Source organism: Fundulus heteroclitus, chromosome 12, assembly GCF_011125445.2.
Source record: "Fundulus heteroclitus isolate FHET01 chromosome 12, MU-UCD_Fhet_4.1, whole genome shotgun sequence".
In the NCBI taxonomy this organism is placed as follows: domain Eukaryota; kingdom Metazoa; phylum Chordata; class Actinopteri; order Cyprinodontiformes; family Fundulidae; genus Fundulus; species Fundulus heteroclitus.
The window spans coordinates 14,261,932-14,285,869 of record NC_046372.1 but is presented as its reverse complement, the minus strand read 5'-3'; the positions used below and the strand labels follow the sequence as shown (position 1 = coordinate 14,285,869).

The 23,938-nt window shown below is 37.9% G+C and overlaps 1 protein-coding gene across 1 annotated transcript in view; it reads right to left on the bottom strand.

Annotated features, from left to right (window-relative positions):
- Positions 1-9,605: 9,605 nt before the first annotated feature.
- The window catches only part of tmem8b (transmembrane protein 8B), a 70,506-nt gene continuing 56,173 nt past the window's right edge, over positions 9,606-23,938 (bottom strand). Inside the window, exons 12-13 of the mRNA XM_012865664.3 lie at positions 20,297-20,413; positions 9,606-12,122 (exon numbers count right to left, since the gene is read on the bottom strand). Coding sequence (XP_012721118.1) covers positions 11,787-12,122; positions 20,297-20,413 — 453 coding nt within the window. The 3' untranslated portion in view covers positions 9,606-11,786. The remainder of the gene's footprint in view (positions 12,123-20,296; positions 20,414-23,938) is intronic.

Below are 23,938 nucleotides of genomic sequence, written 5' to 3'. Positions count from 1 at the left end.
GAAATACCATCCTTGGAGCTGTGATGTTCTTACCGCTAAAGGCTACAAATTAAGCAAAAGCCTAAAAGATCACCATAGCATACTTCTGATGCATTTTTAAAACAATAATCTGACAAGTACAACACGAGTTAGTGAGGTGATAGTGGGAAATGACTGGCATAATACTGAAGACTGTAAAACTAAACCGAATAATATCCCTTAGAGGAGCTTGAATTGCTGTTTTTTTCCCTTGGTAAGCGTGATGTTCAGTGATGCTCCTCATTAGGTGTCTGGATTTAACCTGCAGCAGAGAGACAAAACTCAGGAGTCCTCACTTCCCGCTCAGTCTCTGAGCTGTTTGCTTTTCTTCTTCAGTTTTCAAGTTGAGCGTCTCCGTCTTTCCCATCCACCCAGCAGTTTGTTATAACACATTTAGTACTGGAGTTGGGCTCTTGCCTAATCCTTCATGAACACAAAATCATCTCTCATTAGTGTTTGACACTAAGTTTAAAGTTTCATGAGACCAACAGGGCAAGTTGTTGTTTATAGATCCAATTTGTATTGTGTAACACCACATGAGGAAATCCAATGCCATTCCCCTTGACAGCTGATCCAACTTTGACATTTCAATAGAGTAATTCCCAGATTTTAAAAAGTAATGAAAATCATTGGTTACTTGACTGGTAATTGCACAGATCTTCTCAGCATGTAATTTATTCTTAATTAACATTTGCCATAATTATAGACAAACATTTGCACCCTGGTGTGCATCTGGTCAGCCAAAATGAGCCCATATTTCCTGGTTGCTATGCAATCATGCAGAACAAACACTGGACTCGATGACTCTCACCAGATGGTTGCCTAAACCATTACAGATTGACCAGCATGTTTAATAATGTGAAACAGACATTGGGAATCAAATGTGTTCTCTGGCTTTAAATTCATCACAGTCTGCTTAAAATGACTGGGGGAAAACTTCCACTAGCTCTCAGCGGAGTAGATTTGTCTACTGTTTGTTACCCGTTTTTGGCATAAGTCGCTAATATCTCGTAACGATGTGTGTGTTTTACTGATGCTTTACAAATGATAAATTGTGACTCCTCATTCGACCTTCAATTGCAGACACTGCTCTTACCCAAGTATGAGAAGTGGTTGCCAACACAAAAACAATAGCCAAACGGTAATAGATAAAGACTGAAGAGGATGGACATATGGTCTGTGCCTTACGGGAATTATGTCCCACACGGATGGCATTCCCCAAGCTTTTCTAAACTTAGTGCTCTAAAGACAAGTAAAAAGAAAAGTTTTCAGACCAGTTTGAGAAGTACAAACAACGGTTTGTCCCCTCGGGGAGTTGGTTCCACAGGAGTGGATCCTGACAACTAAATGTTCAGCCGTCTTCCACCGTTTACAAACCAAAGGAGCCATAACTCAGAAGGCAGTCTGAGAACAAAGGTTGGGTAAAATGTGAAGCTACATTTTCAAGATGCCATGTAATCTGCAAGGGAAAAGTATTTGCCCCCAGACAGAATTGTTCTCTTATCCAATAAAAAAAGTCACAATTATAAGTTTCAGATCATCAAAATAATTTTAATATAAGTCAAAGATAACTTGACTGAATTCACCAAGGAGTTTTTAAATGATTAGTTCATTCATTGAGGAAAAATGCCATTTAAACCAACCAGCCCGTTGTTAAAGTATTATTTTCCCCTTAACTATGGTTAACCACATTTCGTGGAAAGCTTAATTCCATTACTCTGGCTCCTTAGCCTGAATATGGCCAGACCAGTAGAATCAAGAAATCACTGAAACAGAACCTGGCTGACAACAGGAAGCAGGCTAATATATCTTAAAAAGCCCCACATCCTTTCTAAGTCTAAAGAAATAAAAAGCAGAGAACAGAGAAAACAGTAATTCATTTCTATCTATCTGGTCAAGATTACATAGCCCTTTCTAAGGCTTTGGCACTCTAGTAAACCCCAATGTCAGCCATTATATATACATGGAGAAAATATATGAAACAGTGATGAAACTTCCCAGTAGGTGCCTAATCTATTAATTATGATTATTTTCCATTTACAGCTATTGAAAACACAGCATTTAGGATTACTATATGACATTAGAACATAAAATAATTTAATAAAGATATGTACGTATATTGAAAAGTATGTTCAATAGCTGCTTAAAGTTAATATTTTATAAAAGGTACTTTTATTCTGACAAAATAGCCTTGTTGGAAAGCATATTCTATTTCTTTAATATGACTGTAGATCAGGTTGTTCAAGTCTTCAGGGTATAGGTTTGTTTTTTAAGAAATTGTATTTTTAACAAAATCTTACCTTTTGCCCTTTTACTCGTCTGTTTTCGATTGTTAGCAGCCAAATGAACTAATTTCATCAATTAATAAATAAATAAATAAATAAACAGTTTTCTAAGTCTGTCTGATAAAGGTTGCTTTTAAATTCACAGAAACTATGTTCAGTCATGCATACCTTACTCTGAGCCATGAGTTATCTAGGGACACCAGGTACATCAATAAATAGGAGATCAACTGAATGATCCTTGACGCTTCTCAGGTTCGCTATCAGGTTTTTGTTGGGTCAATCCCCCTTTTCTTGATATTTATGTCCTGCTCCTTCTTGGATCTTCACTCTCAGCTATACTCATATTTAAAGCACATACTGCCCCAATATGCTGTCAAGGTTTAGGTACAAATATTTTTTTTAACACTGATTTTATGTATGAAGAACGATGCCTCCAATTTAGGACCAGAAATATGGTACTAGGACTGGACAGAAAATTAATGAAAAAGCAAGTAAAGACAAAAAATAATGTTTGCAAGAGCTTCACTTTAAAAGATGTTTAGAAAGCTTAACTTCTTTATGCAAGGTGAAAATGTAATTCAGGAGGTTTTAAAATATACACATTTCTTCTTTTTGTATTTGTATAGCTATTTCGTCATGTTAGACTTCGTTCATTTTCTCTTATATGTTGTCATTCATCAGCCTTAGTAGATGATATTCTTTCTGTATTTCATAAAGAATGACAGAAATGTTCAAGACCAACTTTAGTAAGTCAAGTCAGATACAATCTATTCAACCTGATTCCGTGGAGGAAGCAGCTCAGCTCTGCAGTTACTCAACAGGAGAATCTTTTTTTTTTTTATCCACCACAAGTGTCAGCCACACTTTGACTGACAGAGGGAAAAAAAAATCTAATAACAGTGCGACTACAGAGCTGCGACACTTTGAGAACAATCGGCTGCCATGTAGTCAACCTGCTGCGGTACCACATTAGCATTTGCTGTTTGCTTTTTTAAGCCAGTGTGGCAGGTTTTGTGAAGTCCACCTATTGTATGAAATAATAAATGTAAGAACAACTGCATGTTTTTTTTTTTAAATGAAACATATAGAATTCTAATACTTTACTGAGAGTGAATCACATAGGGGTTTAATAGCTACGTATATAGTTATTTTCATCTTTGTAAGATCCGGGGCTATTACAAAAATATACAAGGCTTCTTTGCCAGGAGCCTATGACACCCATAGTTTTTCTACCAAAAGAAAAATCCTGACAGAGAATGTTTGACCAGTTTAACCAACCAGGATCACCTCTAAATGGCACAAAACAGACAAATGATGAAGGTTTTAGGTTGGCCTATTCAAAGGTCGGGCTTAAATCGAAATGAGATGCTTTGGCATAACCTTCAACAGGGTGCTCATGTTCGAAACACCCTGTTTGTCTGATTTTCACAACAATATTGGATCAAACGTCCTCCACAAAGATGTTACTGTAGCTCGATGTGCTAAGGGTGGCGCAAACAGAAGTGATTATTACTTACATAGGGCAGGGTTAGCTTGATCAACATGTTTTCCCTTATTGAAAAGGGTAAAAAAGAGCATTTTAAAACTATCTACTATTATGATTGGTTTAAAGATCTAAAACATGTGAGAGGGAATTAGAAGAAATGTACTAAGGGGAAATATTTTTTCACAGCACTGTTTGTAAGGGAAAAGATGTAAATGATGCTTTTGTTTTTTGTTAAAAGGATAATAGCACACTTTGCTTAGCCTAATAGAGAGAAATCAATTTGATTCTGCTTCTTTTGGAGCAAATCCTAGCCCTAACCCTAAAATACGTATTTGTAAAAAAAAAAAAAAAAAAAAAAAAAAAAAAACATCCAAGGTTTCTTTGAAGGCTGAACATACAAACCATGATTCCCAGACAGTGCTAGGCCAAAAGATAACAAGAAAACATACTAACTTGACTCCAATAAATATATTGAAGACATTCTTGTAGATAAAAAAGTTGACTGGTTGCATGTGTCTTCATCTTTATTTGTTAAAATTCTTCCAATAGAAAAAACACTTCTTTTGTGTTAAAATTTGTGTAGCGTTAAACTTTGGCATTAGACAATTTCCTTCACAGGTGGCCAGCATTGTGGAGTCTCTTTGAGGAGCTTTAGTTTATTTATTACCCAGACACTGAAGAAAATAAAAAAAACCGTGTTATGTCAGTAAAAAAAAGAAAAGAAAGAAACAGTAAAAAATTATCACGTCAGAGAGTAAGAATAGCTGTGTTTCCGTCAACGTTTTTTAATGCACATTGTGATGTTGTGATGTATTCTGTGCCAGAAAAGGTTGATGGAAACATAAACATTTTAAATAAATTCCTCAATTTCACAAAAAGATTTTTCAGTATGCTTGCGGTGATTTTTCCATAAAAGCGTTAATGCACTAAATGGGAGATGGAAGAACATTTGCCGAATACGTTCTGACCTAGCGAACATGTGCTTCACGTGACTGATTAGCTTTTTCCGCTGTTGCCGTCATCCCAGATATTCCCATAATGCGCAGAGAAATGCATTTCTTTCAGACAGCAAGAAATATCGCCGAGACTAATTGACAGAACAACAGCAACTTCCCCAATAGCAACACAGTCCTGACAACCTTTCTCCTTTTTTTAGCCGTTTGGTCTATGCTAGTTTGCAACCTCTACTCCCTGTTTATTACAGCCATGCATGGTTAATTTACTCCAAACCAGTAAGTAGATGGAAACACACCTGATTTGCATTATCCTTTGTTGCAACATTATAAAAGTTCACCCAAAATTCACATGACAATTGAACGGAACCATGTCATGTCCTATATGAGGAAAGTTTGGCATTGATATTCATTTTTTGTTTAAGTTTTATCCAAAACACTTTTTTGTTTTTTTAAGTTTTTGAAGAGCCATACTCCAAAAACCTGGAAGAGTCAAGCATCATCCACGTGTTCTTTTGTAGCACAATCTGCCTCATATCATTGAAATTTCTCCACAAAATTATAGGTCCACTTGCTAAATCTTGATGTTTTAACTTCATATCATATTTCTTGGTGGTAATGTCTCAACATTGTTTACCATGTCAGGTCTCTGATATCCTGTAGCGTCTTATAAAAGCAGATAATCAAAGCACAGTTCTATGTATGATGGTACAAAAAGATAAGGGTTCCAAGAAGTGTGAAGCTCAATATTTCTGAAGCTCTCATGGGGGACTCTATTGTGTCTTTTATATCTAAATGACTCGTCATGCTTTTTTTTATTATCAATTAAATCCTTTTTTGGTCCCACCATCAATCCCACCATCAATTAGATAGTGAAGTCACCTAATATTTATGCATATTTTCTCATAAGTGTGATATTAGCCTCCTGTCTTAAAGGTGATTAAATTTCAAAAAGTTCTCAAACCATTAAGATGTCCACTGAATAAATATCGAGGTTGAATTAACTATATTTTTTGGTGCTTGTACGCTTAATTGTAAAGTATTTCAATAATATCTTTAGAAATTTGTGTTCTTTATCAAATAAAAAGCCTTAGAGTGCTTTTTTTCCAATTAGGTTCAGGCTTGTGGCTCACAATATTGATATTCACTTCCATGTCTGGAGTCAAGAAATGCATTTATAAAAGTAAGATAGAATAAAAGGGAACAAAAGGCAGACAATAAATTGGCTGAAAGTTGGATAAAGTGGAAATGTTAAGTTTTGGAACCCCAGACTAAAGCCTCAGTGCAAACACAATTACCATTCAACAAGAAAGTAACAATGAGGAAAGACTGAATGTCAGTTAATTAAAAACAATTATATGGACATTTTTCAGGTGAGGAAAAGAAAGTGAGGAAAAATGTTGTCTTAAAGCAGCAGCTTAGAAACCTAACAAACCATAACCTTAAACAGTAATTTAAAAGCACTCCGTAGTTTATCCAGTCTGTCTATTATTACCAGAGGGACAAAGAGTTGCTGGTGACAAGAAGAGTTCTGCCAGATAGTGTGCGACACTTGATGGTCGCACGTTATCTGGCAGAACGTGAACGTAATGCGGGCCATTCCTGTATTTTAATTGGACGATCCGAGCTTGGGGCCGTAGGGTTTGTGCCCCACAGCTGTCTACTGAGAGCGCGTTGGGCATGCGCACTGCGATTTCAGATTTGTTATTTAAACAAACGTTTGTGGGCCGGCCATAATTTCCGGGCGCCTCAAGAGGACTTAGCCTGCGGAGCTTGTAAAAATAAATAGGCAGCCACTTTCAAATCACTGAAGCTGATTTAACAAAACAATCAGCCACTTTAAAGGAAGTGAAGAAATGACCTATTTTCAGTTGATACTATACACATTTTAGCGATTCTGATGTCCTTCTCCTTATTTAATTTTCGCTTCATGCTCCCACTTAGCTTCTCCATGGCTGCGTTTTCTGAGATGCGTTTTGGCGCTTGACGTCACACAACCAGTTCACGTTTATTGGTGTCACCTTTTACCCGCCTCATGTGGACGGACTGACCAATCGGGGAGGGTCTCAACTTAACATCTCTCAACATCTCTCTCAGCACCATCTGTGCAGCGCGAGGGCTCCGGCAGACAGTTTACCATGAAGCGGGGGATAACCAGATATTTTGCTTGTGCCCTCACTGCCCTGGGCCCTTTGGAGACCAGGGGCCCCTGGGCAATTGTCCAATTGCCCATATGGTTAATCCAGGCCAGGTTGGGAGGGAAGTCAAAACACTGACATATACTCTGCTGTTCATTTTGCTCAGACACAGAAAAAATAAGTTGCTGCTGCTGCTAATTATAGCATCTTAAGCCATGCTAAAAAATGTTCAGGGAGAGAAATTATATACTGACAGAGGACACACACTGCTAGCTATAGAAATGACCACGCTTTGTACACATCGCTCAGCCTTGCATTGTTCAACCCTTAAGACTAAGATAGTAATTGTTTCACAATCCTCTGGCAAAATGTGAAATCTACCCTTTTCACCTATTTATTTTACAAATCTCAGCAACTTTCTCCCCAGGATCTTTAGGGAGAGGAAGAGTGCTCACTATATCATTTTCCCAATAAATGGCGACACCTCTAGTCTGCACATACCAATTAGAAAGGATTTTTTTTTTTTTTTTGCAACAATAGGCAGTCCAACAATTGAGTTCCAGGCAACATGTCAGCATATACATTCTAGTGCTGCGGCATTATAGAGAGACTAGCCTCCTAAGACTCAAATTGTGTGAAGTAGAATTAAATGTATTTGTTTTATTCTTCCAATATTTTTTCTGACACTACAATCTGTTGCTTTCTGCCCTCTAACATTGGTTTTGCACAGGGAAATGATCCAAGGTCATGAAGCATGATATTTTGGAGCATTATTCATTGACAATAAATCAGACAAACAGGTTGGAGCTGGCATGTAAAGTACCAGAGACCAAATCAAGTAGAAATACTATACGAAATTGTATTTTGGGACCATGCATGGCATCAAATATCAGCTCTGAAGCCCACTGGTATAGCGGCTCAAATGAGCAAAATTACAAACACAAAATATTCCAACACAAACCGCCCATTCTGAAAAGGTCCCTGTGATGTCAAGTACGCTGTTTTTGAGTAATTTTCGTGTTATGTTGGAGAAGGACCCATGAATACAAAAAAGGTGTTTTCTTTGATTTCATGTGAGGTTTAACGAAAGGAATATTCACTGTTTGAACTCCTAATATCTGAAACCTTGTCATTTGAGTCTGATTTTTCTCATTAGGCACAGTTACAAGCCTTTTTATTCATGCCAAGCTCAGAATACTGAGTTCCATATTACAGGAATGTATACCATTACTTGGCCTTTTATGGACTCCACTAATAAATACCCTGAAATATGTATAATGCTCCATGACGTTGGTTTAAACATCTAAATTTTTTTCGTTTGCATTTCACCTGCATTTTTCTCGTTTTATTATTGACATGATCATTACAGAAACACGTTTATTAGGTTGTACTGAAAAAAATAGCATCAAATGTTTGGATTAGCGCATGGAAGAAAGATTGTGGAGGATGAACCTTGTTCTGGTTAAAATATAATCCCCAGTAAATTAAAATACCGCTAATGACATCAAGATATTATTCATCTAAATTTGATGAAAAGCAAAAAGCCTTTTGGATTACTCATACGACCTCTTTCCTATTTAGCGCGAAAGCAGAACACTGCAGATATTTCCCCCCCCCTCGAAGAATCTTTGAACAGATAGAGAAAAGCAGGAAATATAAGGACTTTGTTTGGCCTCTTGTGACCTGATTCTGTCATGTTTTCGAAGCTGAATAGGCAAACACAGAGCAAAAAATCTGGTGTAATTAGCTGCAGCAGTGGTGGCTTTGGAGCATTGCTGCATCTTATTCCGCGAAGAAATTCTTTGCTTACAAAAGCAAAAAGAGAAAGGATGCTATTTATTCTAGCAGATCAGTATGCATGTGTGTTATTTATTCATAGCTTTGGGTTTAAACATCGGCTAAATTATTAAAAGAGGACTAAAATCTTTTCTTTCTTTTTTTTTTTTTTTTTTTTTACAAATTTCATTATTCTTGTAGAAATAGACTGACATTTTGGCAAATGTGCTCTACTACTTTATCGCCAAGGGAAATCAATAGCACTCCCGCATTTGTTTGTTTGTTAAATTTAAAACTACGGCAACCGTACTTCTACAGATCATTTGTTCAGTCTGAACGCATTCAGTCGAGCTGAGCTGTTTCTCTCCCGTCTCAGTCTTTTGTTCTCAGCCAAAGCTTTGTGTTAACATAAAGGAGAGCAATGGCAATCCTTCCACGACGAACGAAAGAGTGAGCGCACCTTCCCAAATGTCAAACTATACCTTTAACAGCCATCGTTTCTTCCATGTGTGACAACTATTCCAGGTACGGTCACCATTTACCTTGCACCATAGGACATGCATTGCTAAAATAATAAATCCTTTCATCCTTTCTGAAATATCCGCGTAAAAGCTATCCGCCGTGCACAAGAAATGATGGATCACACCTAGGGGGAATATAGCAGAGACTCATAAAAGTCTCACAACTCTGCTTTTTCTTCCAAAGAAAGTGAAAAAAAAAAGCCACATATCGACAGCGTTCTCTGAAACTGCCTTCAGACTGCTGCTTCTGCAGAAGAATTATTTATCTCCACTCCTGCTCTATTCCTGAGAGGATGCTGTTGACAGCATCTAATCCCACTGTCTGAGAACCACTGGCTTCCATTAGGGTCAAGAATGGCAATATGATGTCTTTGTGAGAGATTTCACCAGTTGTGGAGCGTTTAAAAGCTTTGAGAGCAGCAAAGTGATACTGAGGCAAAGAAAGAAAACATTTATTGTTCATGAATGTGGTGTCACAAAGGTCCTGTCAGAATAGAGTGGGGAGGTGAGGTCTCAGTTTGAGGTCTCTTAAAGGGATAGTCTGTTGTTTTTGAAGATGTGTTTTGAGGGGTAGGTATAAGTAGTCAGTATCTTAAGTGGGCAAAAAGGAGAGTTTGGAGAATCAGGAGAAAGTGCCAACACGGGAGCTAAACAAACCAAAACTGATTTCCAGTGAATATACTATTTAAAATGAATCTAATCTTCAGTTTTTTTTTAAAGTTGGTTTCTTGAAAATCTTTATTTATACACTTGGTCACTTTTATACCCTCATGACTGCCTTTTAGACATTTTTTCCACATTTTTTATTCAGTCATAATTTTTTGGGGCGTAACAACTTGTGGCATGAAGTTTTGCATGAACTCCTTTTTTTTGGCAAAATCTTTGAAATCCAATATCGCATATGCTAATATATTTTATACTCTCGATGTATTTTGCACCATCTAAACACCTCGGCAAAAATTTGCACGTTATTAAATCATCATACAGCTACATTTCTTCTGCTTATTTCATACACTATTGTTTAGAGTTTAAACTTTTTACACAGGGGGCCCAGCTTTGACTCCCGGTTGTGTCATGAAGAGCATCTAGCGTAAAAATTGCCAATTCTGTGTGTAGGCTGTAATGACTTGTGTCTTTAAACAACTTAAATCGGCTAACAACTAGCAAACATTAAATTACTGTCAGGATACACGGAAAAGCAGCAACAGAATAGTTTTATAGCATTAGTTCTCCATGTGGTGCCAGGCACTCCCAATGAAAACCTTCATGCTCAAAGATTATATAATAAAACCCAATAGACCCTCAGTTTTAATCTCACTGCTAATATAATATAGTAGCACTGTTTCACATTTTTACTGAATTCCATCAAATTCAGCTGTTCTGCCCCTCAAGCCTCAAGAGGCCAATAAATTAAAGGAGGGCAAAAGGGTTAAGTTGCTGCGGCAGTTTCTTATCTTGCCACATATTTTGACAAATCTTAAACCTTGATTGAAATGTGAAGAAATTAAGTGCATGATGTGAACTCTCATGACACAAATTATGTTTCTGGAATGACCCGTTACATATTTTACATGTATTTCGGGATGAAAGGTGTAAAATGTACAGCAGCATATGGATAAAGTAACTTTTTGCTGACGTTTTTCCCTTATACCAATTAATACCATGACCACCTTGGACTGAAGGTTTAATGCTCTCTAGTCATTGAGGGCACCCCAGTGATCATATAAAAGTTCAAAGAATTAATTAGAAACTTGGTCCAGGTTCCTTGCTGTGTCAGTACCCTGAAGCTTTATGTGCATTACAACATTTCTCACTGACTCTCCAGACTGAGGTCACGAAGAATGCCGTCAACTTGCAGGTAAGATACTGACTAAAAAGTACCACTTACCTCATAAAAAAAACTATCCCTGCCTCTTCTCTTCTCTTTCAAGAACTTTGGGATTTTTTTCTTTTTCCCCCCGCGAGCAATCAAAACATTCGTGTAAAAGTGATACATTGCAGTTGCAAAAAGACAGTCTAACATTCCACATGACAACTAGGTTTTACATTTGTGATGCCCACCGTTGTTATAAAAATTTACAGACTAACATTTTTGTGTCTCAGTGCAAAAGATATATCCTAAAAGAATTTCAGAAAAGCCGTGCCCTTGGTAAGTGTCCATTGTGTCCGCCGTCCACCTGAAACCCCGCCCCGCCCCACCACCACCACCCTCCCGCACTACACTACTTGGCCTGCTCACAAGACCAGCAATAAATAACCAACAGAAGCAGATTTACAGTCACCGTCAGATAGCAGCAGTGTTTCAGCTTTGACTTTAAATACATATTCACAAACAACAGTGTGTCACTATACGCCCACAATTCATCGGAACTTCAACTATAAATAATTACATACTGATCATAATTACCATGACCATTACAACAGAAAACAGGATTTCAGTGACACGTTAGGATTTACGTATTTACATCGGTTCCTTTTTTTTGTTTGTTTTTGTTTTCATTCTTCCTTTTTTTTTAAAGTTCTGTGGCTTATTTTCCAAGTGTGAATTTCTGCAGTAAAAGAAGGCAATGAAGTGTCTCTAAGGTACAAAGTTGTGGAAGTGGATTCTATCAGCTGGTACAGATGCTGTTGATGGTTATGATGCCCGGGTCCACCAGGCCCAGTTCCTCGTGTTCGTTCACGCACAGCTGATAGCCGCAGCCCCGCTTGCGCTTCAGCGGGGTCACCTTGGCGTCTGGCTTGGCGCGAGGCGGCAAAAGGAAGCCCACGCTCCCTGCAATCAGCATGTGCCAGATGCTGTGGATGTAGAAGTAGTTCTCCTCCGTCTCTACGAAGGCGTACAGAGCCACAGCAGATGTGGCGATCATGGTGCCGGGGAACAGGAAGAAGACCCAGCGCTTCCAGGTGGGCGGGTAGCAGCGTCGGCGGCGGATGGTCCTCACCGTCTGATAAGACACCAGGAATATTAATGTATCAATGTTGCAATGAACTTTATTCAGAACTATATTTGGGTTCTACTGAGTGACACTTGTCTTTTTTTTTTAATGTTTAGAACATTATCTGTTGCAACAAATGTAAATATGAATTTGTTAATCTGAAAAGCAGAAAAACATTTATGTTTGTCTGTTTTGCTTTACACAACATGTAATGTCAAAAAAAAAAATCAAGATAAAAGTTTTGCTTTATTTTCTGGGCAGCACATAGGCTTAAATGTTCGTAAGGTGTTTTTTACATTTGCATAAACAGTAGAATCTAATATACATAAGTAAATTATAACTTCTGTTTGGTCCTGAAAATGATGAACATGAAAATTTGAGGCAGTGATAGTAAAGCAGAGATGCACAGTTATGATAAATTCAGGATATCCCAATGAAAGTCTGTATGATTGTTTGACATACGGACAGTTAATATCACCTTTAACAATCCTGAAATATTCCTGGAATATAAATATGAACTGTGATGAGTAAAAAGTGGCAAAAAAATAACTTTTTAAAATGTCCACATTTACAGACTGAAGTTTGAAAGAAAAAACTAAGACCAATACCAGGACATCTGGAATAATGCTGGAATAATGCTTATTAGATGGATGAGTCTGAATTATTTGGACATTAGAACAATGAACATGTCTGGCATAAACAAAATACATAATGCACATAATTCAAGGTCAAGATCATCATATCAACTGTGAAGCATAGAGATGGAAGTGCCCTGGTTTGGCTCATCATCACAGAATCAACCATGAATTGTACCGTGTATCAGAGATAGGAGAACACTGAAGCAGAACTAGAACCTGTACCATGACAATAATCCTAAACATATTTTTAAAGCTACATACAATGGACTCCAGATATTACCCAGTCTGTAGATGTAGGAATCCCCTCGAATATCTCACAGCAGCAAGTGAGGAGTGGGGCACACTTGCTCAGATCCATATTGGAGAGTGGGAGATGGCTACGAGCCACGTTACCATGCAGTCATTTCAGCCAATGGGAGCAACACAAGCTGTCAGGGGGCAGGGTGACTTATTCTTCAGCCACAAACTGAATTTTTGTTTGTCTTTTTAAAAAAAGGATATTTTATGAAAACATAAATGTATTTTTTTCCCAGAGCGAAATGAATGACAGGCGTGGAAATGTGAATAATTCATTATGAAGGTATGCATATTCAGTGGGGTGTACACATTTTTTCATGTACTCTTAGCTTTGCGTTGGATTTTTTTAAAGTCTTACTAAAGCAGCTCTAGAGAAGAAATATTCTTTGCTTGTTTTGTTTTTGTTTGCCATACAAACTTATCACAACTAATAAAATCAAAGCTTGGAGACTACCAGTTCCTCAGCCACAAATATATTTTTTCTAATTCAGTAAAGCAAATAGGTGTGAGCCTCCCATTGGATAATTACTGCATGGGCGATTATGTTTCAGCTGGAAACAAGTTATTTAACCTCAGCTGGTGCAATTAGTAGCTTCTCATTTCATTAACAACCATGTCCTGTGGTCGTGGAAAAGATGCCAGTCTGTTTCAGAAGAGTCAAACTGTTGGCATGCATCAAATAGAGAAAACAACTAAGGAAACTACCAAAATTGGGTTAAGAACTGTCCAACACACATTATTAAAAACTGGAGAGATAGTGGGGACCCATCGTCTTTGAGGAAAACATTTTGCTGGAAAAAAATCCTGAATCGGCGTAATCGTCAATCACTTAAACGTTTCATCCAAATCAAATCCAAGCAAAACAACAGTAGAACTCTGGGTTATATTTAATAGTGAAAGTAAGAGCATTTCCACATGCACAATGCGAAGGTAACTGAAGGGATTGGGACTGAACAGCTGTGTAGCCTTAAGAAAACCACTAATCAGTGAGGCTAACCGGGAAAAGGGAGCATAAAGATTGGACTCTGGAGCAATGGGAGAAGGTCATGTGGTCTGATGAGTCTAGATTTACCGTTCCAGAGAGTGATGGGCGCATCAGGGTGAGAAGAGAGGCAGGTGAAGTGATGCACCCATCATGCCCTGTGCCTACTGTACCAGCCTGTGGGGGCGGTGCTATGATCTAAGGTTGCTGCAGTTGGTCAGGTCCAGGTTCAGCAACAGTATGAAGCTCAAAGAAATATGTCAGCTGATTACCTGAATATACTGAATGACCATGTTATTACATCAATGGGTTTTTTCTTCTCTGATGGCACCGACATAGTCCAAGATGACAATGCCAGGATTCATCAGGCTCAAATTGTGGAGTGGTTCAGGAAGCAGTGGACATCATTTTCACACATGGATCATGGACCACAGAGTCCAGACCTTAACCTCATGGAGAATATTTGGGATGTACCAGAGAAGTATTTGCGAAGCAGGCAGACTACATAATCATCAATGCAAGATCCTGGTGAAAACTCAATGTAACATTGGGTGGAAATAAATCTTGTGACGCTGCAGAAGCTTATGAAATAATGCCACAGCGAATGCATGCCGGAATCAGCCTTTGTTTCTTTTTTTTTTTTTGGCCAGGCATACACACACACACACACACACACACACACACACACACACACACACATACTATATATATATATATATATATATATATATATATATATATATATATATATATATATATATATATATATATATATAGATATAGATATATAGATATAGCAGCACTGTACACAACTATTGCAGTCCTTCATTAAGATGTATACACAGCTTCAATGACAATTTTCTTACTGCAGGAGAACATCATACTGCACTTATTTGCAATAGCCAACCATTACTTTAAGTGAATACACTCACTGAGGGAAAAAAATCTCTTGTTAAGAAATAATTGTTTTTAACAAGTGGTGCAATTATTGGTGTCCCTGTTGTTAACAATTTGTGCAATCCCCTTTTTCCAAAAGAACAGCACTTCTCTCTGTATGCTCCAACTTCGTGAAATGTTACTGAAGAAGACTGAAGGATCTTTGATTATTTCTTGTTGCTCAGACTCTCTTGTGCTTTCTTCTTTTCAGCTCAGCCCATGGGTTTTTTAAACAATTAAGACTTGGGACTGAGATGGCAATGGAAGAAGATTGATTTTATGTCTGGTGAACTATTTCTGTGTTGATTGGGCCTTGTGTTTAGGATTATTATCCTGCTGAAAGATCAGATGATGATCGATTTTCAGTTTTCTTTCAGAGGCCACCAGACCTTTTTTTTTTTTACATTTTAAGTGTCCCGGTATTTCTGAGACTACATGATACTTAAAATGGTTCCCAAGAGAAACAGAAATCCACTACCAAACCTAACAATGGGCGTGTGGTCCTGTCCACGTATTCATCTTCTGTTAGACCCACCTAAAATGTTTTTAGCTTAAAATAAACCTATATTAGCCAAATCTGTCCAAAGTGTAGGATTTTTTTTCATCCTCAAACAGTTTATTTTTTTCATGGCATGACTCCCAATGAAACAGTTGACATCTTAAAGGCATCTGTGGGATGTTGTGGAGACATGGTCCCTATTTTGGATTCCAAGATGCCCTTTTTTGTTACACTTCAACTGTGAGCGTTGGAGATTTATTAATTTTTTATTTATTTATTTTTAGCTCCCATACCCTCCTCAGAGTGTGTGGATTCTCAATCAGCCTTTGCTCATCAGATCCAGTAAATGTATTTTTTTATGAATTATTGCTATAGACTGTAAATACAGAGCAGCTTAGGTGTGTATTACCATGGAGCAATGTCCTGCCTAAGAGGATCTCCGCTTTATTGCTTTATTGCTTTATTGGAAAAGCATATTCCCTTTCCCATTTTGAAGAGAAATTGGCCTCTGCGTGGCACCAAATGTATGTCCCAGGTTTTAAACATTTAACATTCTAACTTAATAGATCTCAACATGCAAATCAACTGGGAAAAAAAGGATTTAAAGAGTTAGTAGCATGCTTCAGTGTTAATTATTCCACAGGAATCATTTAAATGGCTGAAAATAAAAGGTTAGATTAATCTGAGTTTTTTAGTGATTATGATATAGCAATGAAATGTTTTACAAATTTTATGCTTTTTCCTCATATTTACCACAGCTGCCAGTAGTTGTGAAGAACATTGTACATCTAAGCAAAGCACAAAAAGCATAAATGGACTCGTTAAAGTTCTTATATTGCTTTTCATATGGCGTGGTCGTTTCAGACACAGATCCTTGGACTTGGAACTCACGCATAATTAAAGTGGGATTTGAGCAAGCCGGTTCTAACTGGAGGAGCTGAGGGACTGTGTTTTTCTTTTTTTAACTATTCTCCACTTGTGTTACTCTGAGGAATTTGTGCGCCTCATCAAGTGTATTACAGTGATCAGCAGATGGATTTGACTTGTTTGTCAGCCCCTTATCTATCCTGCCATCTTTGCTCGTGTACTGTTTGACAGTAACTGGATATGGTGCCTCTGTTTGTTTTAATCAACAGATTGTGCTCATTTGTTCACAGAAGCGCCACAATCACCGCACAAAAACACTTCAACGTTTCATTTCCCCCCCCCCCCACCCCCGTTTCTATTTCCATCAGCTACTACACACTGATTACTTGCATTTCTTAAAGATCTTGGGAGAAATGCTACCACGGAGAACCGCAATATTATCAAGGGAAATGTACGCTCTTCATTAGATGCAAAAATAATTACGCATACTCTTGCAGGAAATGGCTGTGATTAAGTTATTATGCAGACTACAGTTTAGACTGAAGAGTAATAATCTGTGTGAAGGGAAGTGAGAAGCAGAATGTATTTTGGCTGTTCGGATCCCTTCAGCGATGCTTATTTTTCTTGTTTAAGCAAACAATTCTAAACTGGGATAGTCTTTTCACGCTCCAGTCAGAGACTTCATTTAGTTCGGAAAAATAGGGATATTTTGGAACTGACTGATCGGAACTGCTCCCCTTCCTCTTACTGCTAATGACACCCCAACGCAGCAGCAGCGGCAGACGCTCTGTGCCCTCCGCTTCACTGATCTAATTTGGTGGTGTCTGGGAGCATTGAGAATGCCAAGCTTTGCAGAAACATGACAAGCCGAAATGAAAGGGCGCTTGTAGAGAACGTGTGGCGCTCAATCCGAGAGGCGCAGCACGGAGGGAAGACTGTTGAAACGCCGACATTCTCAGGCGAACACCATATAAATTATTAACTGTCAGGTAATCAAAGCAGTTGCTCAGGTTTATCTTTAAAAAGTGCAACATTAGCAGCAGATCCAAGTAGTTTTTTTTTTTTTTTTTATACATAGAAAAGTTGCTGCGAGGAGTTCAGTCTTGTAGCGTGTTCTCATTTGCTAGGGAAAGATTAGAAATGCTGTGTCAGAGTTTAGACCTTCATTGTGTTTAGCTTGTCACATCATATAAAAAGCTAACTCTTGCAGTTTGTCTTTGTTACGGAACATTTTACAAACAAGACATCTATGATTAAATTATGATTACAAAATATGTCAGATCCTAAAGAAAATCAGCCGAAATGATGAATCCATAGTGTTCGGTAATTCAGTTTTAAATCAACCTTTCAATATTCCTTTTTAAGCTCATAACCCTTTGCAGTATGTTGTTACAGTCTAACTATCACCTCCTTTAGTTAATCAGCTTTAATGTCCATTTAATTTCGTTTATAGGTTTAATTTTATAGGAACAGGTGTTCAGTGTCTTTTAGCAGCAACATTTATGGCCTTGGCTAATATGGAATGCTTGTCCCTGATTAGTATTTTTTGTTACATACGGCATTAAAACTATATCATACAAAGTTTAAAAAACATTAGAAAAAAATGGATAAAAAAAAAGAAACTGCTTCTGTTTTCTTCTAAAATGATTGAAACCAGTGTTTAGTTTGAATTCCTGTACATACACAGCTTGTACACCCGCAGGTGAAACAAAAGCTTCACTTTTGTTTTTGACTGGCTCCCCAGCAACCACTCTGACTCCAAATAGATATGGCAGAGGTGCAGGATGCAAGCATCCAATGTCGCCATATTAGGAAGCTCGTCGCTATATTCAGCAAGTATCCAGGCACCTCTGGCAACCTCATTACAAACAAGCGACAAGTGACTTTTGGTGTATTTTTACACCAGTCGGCTATGAACACTCGTACATTGTTTTATCGAGAAGCAACAGACGCTGCCATGTGCTCCTACCTCTTCTAAATCACTCACAGGTGGCCCAGTGTTTGCGCTGCAGATCTGCTTGAACACCACAAAGAACGGAGTAAAACCTTTGGGTTTTACATCAGACTGCAGTTGTGCCGTACCATCAGAGATGGTATGTTTGCATGATTTACAGGCCTCTTGTTTGTTTGAAAATAACCCTGGTGGACTCATAAAGAGCTGAAGATCAGCTGACTAATACAACTGGTGATCTCAACCAGAGGACCTTCACATTTTAACAGACATGTGTGTTCGGCTGAAAAAACCATGGTAACAACAGCCTCTTGTGAAATGTTAGACTTAGGCGGAGCGTCAGTGTCAATGAGCTTTCAGAGCAATCCAGGTTGATCTATAAGTAACTGGTGACAACGTAAACGTGCAGTTATGAAAGTGAAACTGCTAGAGATTACACACACAGAGTCATCTGTCACCTGGCGATTTCCTCAAAAAGCGTGCACGCTCAAAGTGTTGCGGTTGTTTTCTCGTGACTTGTTGTAGTTTATATGCGGACTGTAGGCTGAGAAACTAGATCAGAAAAGTATACAAAAATGTGAAAATAAAATAAACTCCACAATAGTTTTCCTTCTGGGTCCCTTTTGCCAGTTATATGCTGAGAAAAAAGGACCAAGGATTGAAATTATCATTATTTTTTTTTAAAAACAGTAATTGACAAAGGAACGTTCACTTATAGGTCAAAGCATATTGAGTTATTTACCCAACGATTGTCTCTCCCTCAGCACTGGTCCTCTCTCTTACATTGGATTTTAAAATTACATGCACAGGCCAATTGTTCAGATTAAGTGATGACGCAATTACCAACGTCTGTTTAGAACGCCGTCTTCGCTGTTGGTTCCATAAGAGCATCAAATAATAATATATTTAAAATATAACTGAATGCAGTTATTGTTTGCTGTAAGTTGTAATGTAGCGTACATGATAATAGATCATGATAACGGGTTGAATGTTTTTCCGATAGCAGATGAAATCTGAGATACAAAATTTCGAATCAAAGCTTTAAAATACTTACCCTTGTTGAAACTCATTTGAATGTATCCGCTAACAATGTTTTTGTTCATTTGTTTTGTAATGAAAAATCATACATTAGATATCACCCTTAATGTGTTGTCATGGATAAACGATCTTGTATCTTTCAAGGGATCCTTCAGATGACATAAATTAAATTCCCATATTTTATGAACTTTTTTTTTTTTCCAAGGAATCTGCAAATTTGTTTTACAGACTCATATTTGAGGGGGTTGGTGTTAAAGGCTCTATTTTATTTTTTTTCAAGAGCCCTCCCTGAAAGACTATTATTTTTATCTTCTCAGTTCAGGGAGCACATTATGAGTCGAAGAGTCAGTGAAAGTACACAGAGTTATAATGGAACTACAAGGCATGACTAATACCCCACAGGCAGAATAACTTTTAAAGCCTCTTCCATGCTAATATAAACTAGCTCCGTCGGTCAGAAACTCTCCAGTTTTTATCCAAGCACACACATGTTCAAGCCCCCTTGCTGGCTTACATGACAGATCCAATGCTTTTAAACCTTCTGGCACATGGCATATTAGAAGGACAGCGCAGAAGACACGTTTCATGTTTGAACTAGCTTGGCTGTGAATGTTAAGCACAGTTGCGTTAAAATAATTGTTTTTTTAACCCATCTCCCCGGGAAAACTTCCCTGTAAAGCGATCAGGACGTCACGAACCGTGCGTTTAAGTGTGGACAAAACTGAATGTGAAAGATAGGAATCAAACTGTGTGGCTCTCTGCTGAATTCCTTTCGAAGAAACAATTGTACATGAAGGATTACTGAGGTAGTTAAATGCAGCTTCTGTAAACCATCAGTAAAGACACCTTGATCCATCTGATCACAACATTTTTTTAGCATTTTCTCCCAAGTACAGTGAAAGATAAGAGTCAAATTAACTGTATTTAATGAGAAATGCTCTAAACCTGAGCAGTGCACATAAGATATCCCCTTACCCATGCCACAGCCATTATGCCCAGCGCAAACAGGCTGGGTCCCAGCAGGTTCCACAGACCGTGACGGTCCAGCTGCAGAGCCATTGACAAAGACATCGCCCCCAGCAGATACAGCACCTTCGCAGTGAAAAAAAAAGGAACAAAAAAACACACACGGATCAATAACTATCCACCATAAACACATCACCAATAAATACAAGGATGATTGTGTGGTGAGGCAACAGCACAGCTCTCCTGTTATTGATTTGTCTGAATTGTAATTTTTTTTTATTTATTTTTTTTGTAATTTGGGCAAGAAAATTGCTTTAACTGAATTCATTTTTTCCTGCTTTAAGGAGATTGTGGAAATACATAAAACAGAAAATGCATTAAACTTCACTCGTGATGTGGCTTTAAACGCCATTAGGCGGCATTACAGCAAACTGACAACTAAAAGTGTATGTTTTTTTTATTTTATTTCAGGCTTTATAATGCTATTTTTAAAAAAAAAAAATACTTTCCCCAGGTTTCTGCAAACAGGAAGTCTTGTCATTTCTCATCAGAATGAGAAACAAAGTGATGCGCTTCCACCTTTGTTCTGGTTTCACAGTGTTTCCTTTGAGGGTTGTATATTTTTTTTATTTTTTGGACTATTTGTTTTTCCTTTTTTAGTAATTCAATCCCAGGAGTAATATGGTGTCTCTGGGTGTTTTTTATTTTATTTTTTTTCCAAGTCTTTCTTTCAAGCAATCTTCTCATTGTTTAGCCACTAAACAACCATAACTGATTTTTACAGACACAAAGTGTTTGATAACATGTCTTATCAGGTAAGTCTATAGTCGGTTTGCTGTACCAGTGAGGCTTTATCCTTTGCGGCTCTAGAAAAGCTCATTTGAAAGACCATTAAAAACAGAAAAACACACAAGGCTATAGGAGTTAAAGATGCATTATTATTATCTGTAACAATAGAAATAAAATACTAACACTGGACCCCCACTCTATGGATAGTCCAAGTTATTTTTCATTCTTGTTTTCACCAAATCAGTTTAAGATAAAGCCACAGGATAACAAAGAGATAAAGTGAGAGAGGGGGGCAGAAAAATCAATAAACTGTATACACAGGCTTCAGGAAGACTTCAGTCTGTGGACAATGTGAGGAGAAAAGAGGGAGTTTGGACCTGGGAGGGAATGACCCGCCTGCAGGAGAATAGGACTAATTGACACAGACCAAGGAGAAGAGGAGCTGTGCGGTGCAGCCGCAGGGCTCTGTGCAGCCCCGATCATCAGTCATTTTGCGCTGCCAGGTCATACGGAGTTACCTAAAAATGCATGCATTGTGTATACAGGCATGAATGCACTGACGCTCAAAGGCAGGGCTTTTTTTTTTTTTTTTTTTTTTTACTGTAATGAATCATTATCTGTCACCATGACAGACGAGGTAACGCAAACTCCCGTCCTTTCAAGTGTTATTCTATTTTTATCAGCAACCCATGTCTTCTTGCTTAGCAATGTATATTAATATGTCCTGATGCATGTATGTGGGAATTAAATATAGGAAATGGTAGTGATACAGTAGACTCCCTTACTGGTTAAAGCGTTGTTCAAAGACAGTGAAAATTTAATAAGTAGGAACAAGGACAGCACAGGTTTTAGGCTTATCATATTATTTATTAAATATAGGGTCATTGAGCTAATTAAGAACGTAATAATGTTGGACACCCCGTGTGTGTAACCTTTGGTAAGTCGCTGCTCTGATTTTATTGGTTTTGTAAGCTCTTTTGATCTGTTCCATTATTGGCTATTACTATGACTGGTAATAATTCAGCTGATTTGTTGAGCTCTTTAAGAATTGGCACTCTGCAAAATCGGAACAATGTCTTATGTTGAGTTTTATTGCACTGATGGTTTTTTTTTATCATGAAATCACAGATATTTTTACGATAAATTCTACATTAAACTTCAATAATGTGCACCCTTCTGTACAGCTGCGAGCCTGGACCTTTCAGGTAAGAAAGAAGAAGCAAAGCTTTCTAAGGTTTTAATCTAGGGATTAATTAAGGCCTTTTTAGAATCTTTATTTGGACAATGGCTGCGGTTTAGTTTTATGTCCAGCCAGTTTTTGAAGGAATGATTGCTTAGTTTCATAACCCAGGTTTAACTTTTTTTGCTGCTTTGCCATTTCAAACCTGTGCAGTCATCATCATCATCATCATCATCATCATCATCATCATCATCATCAGAGCATTTTCTAACAATCGTGATTTTCTTTGTCCATCTTGGTTAAGTTTTAAACTCGGTTTGACGACTCGTGTTTTATTGTTGTCATGAGCAGGTTATGTTCGGCTGTGAGGATGCATGGTTTAGTGACTCCTAGATATATCTATGAATAGATATAAGGACGCACTCTCAATGACAATGATGTCCAAATTGTGGACACAGAGGACAGATGGTTGGAAAGAGTTGGGAAGGAGGCCATTTTTGTCAAAAGAGAAAAGCCTGGACTGAACAGAGGGAGATGATTGCGGTTTCAGCTGTCGAGCATCTATAACCCTGCTTTAAAACTCATTCCACAGAACATGAGCAGAGTCATCAGGACTTAGGTGGCCAAGGAAACAACTCACACCGAACAATACACCAAGGAGCCGTTGTTTTGCATCCGACTTAGAATGCACCCAGGAGGATGGGGATCATTAGCTCACAGCAGCACTCCAACCACAGGTTGCTCAAGTGCGAGCCGCCAGAATTGACAAAGACTGCTGGATAGGTGTCGAAACATCTTCAGAAAAACTGAGTGAGAGTCCAGCTGCCTCTGTTTTAACCCTGTTTGTGGATATGAGTAGGTTGCTCAGGGAGCCATAATCAAGAAAATGATAAACACAAGTAAGTTACAAATGAGATTTAAGCAATTTTGATATTATCGATGTCCATAGACATGGCTCAGTATGAGATTATCAAGCTATGATACCATAATAAAAAAATAAAAATATACGGATTTCCCAATATGACAGTATTTACACATACATCTCAAACAAAATACATCATACATAAAAAATAATTCCTTTATTTTAAATTTAAATGTTACAATTATTCTTCCTGCTGATAAAAATGGCACAAAAGCAAACATGCTCGGGTACAAGCGCTAGGCTAAAAATAGACACAAGAGCAACTAAAGGGAAGATCTGCAAAGACCTTCAAAAGGTCTGGAAAACTTTTGATCAATGCCCCTTTAAGTGACTGCAAAGAGTGTCTCTCTGTGAGTAAACTGAAGAAATAAGGAGTGATTCAAACCTCTGCGCCGTACCGCATTAACAATAGCCCACAACTGGTTGGCGGACAAAGAAACGCAGGAGGCACACAGGCTGATAAACATCAGATCGTCCGACTAATTTTCTCTAATTATTCATTATTCATGAACTGTTGTAACAAAAGGTCAGCAAACAATATAGTCAAAACAACCTTTTCACGACTCCAACAAAGATTGCCAGTGTTTTTTTCATCAAATTAATAACACTGACTAGTAACCTTTAGCAAAGCGAGATTAACAAATGGCCAGGAACTCTTTTTTGTTTGCGTGCCGGGAAGAGATTCTGCTGACAAATTTGTGGGAACTTTTCGAGGGCTTTGTGCATGTTGCATGAGCTGGGCACACAAAACGACAAGGTC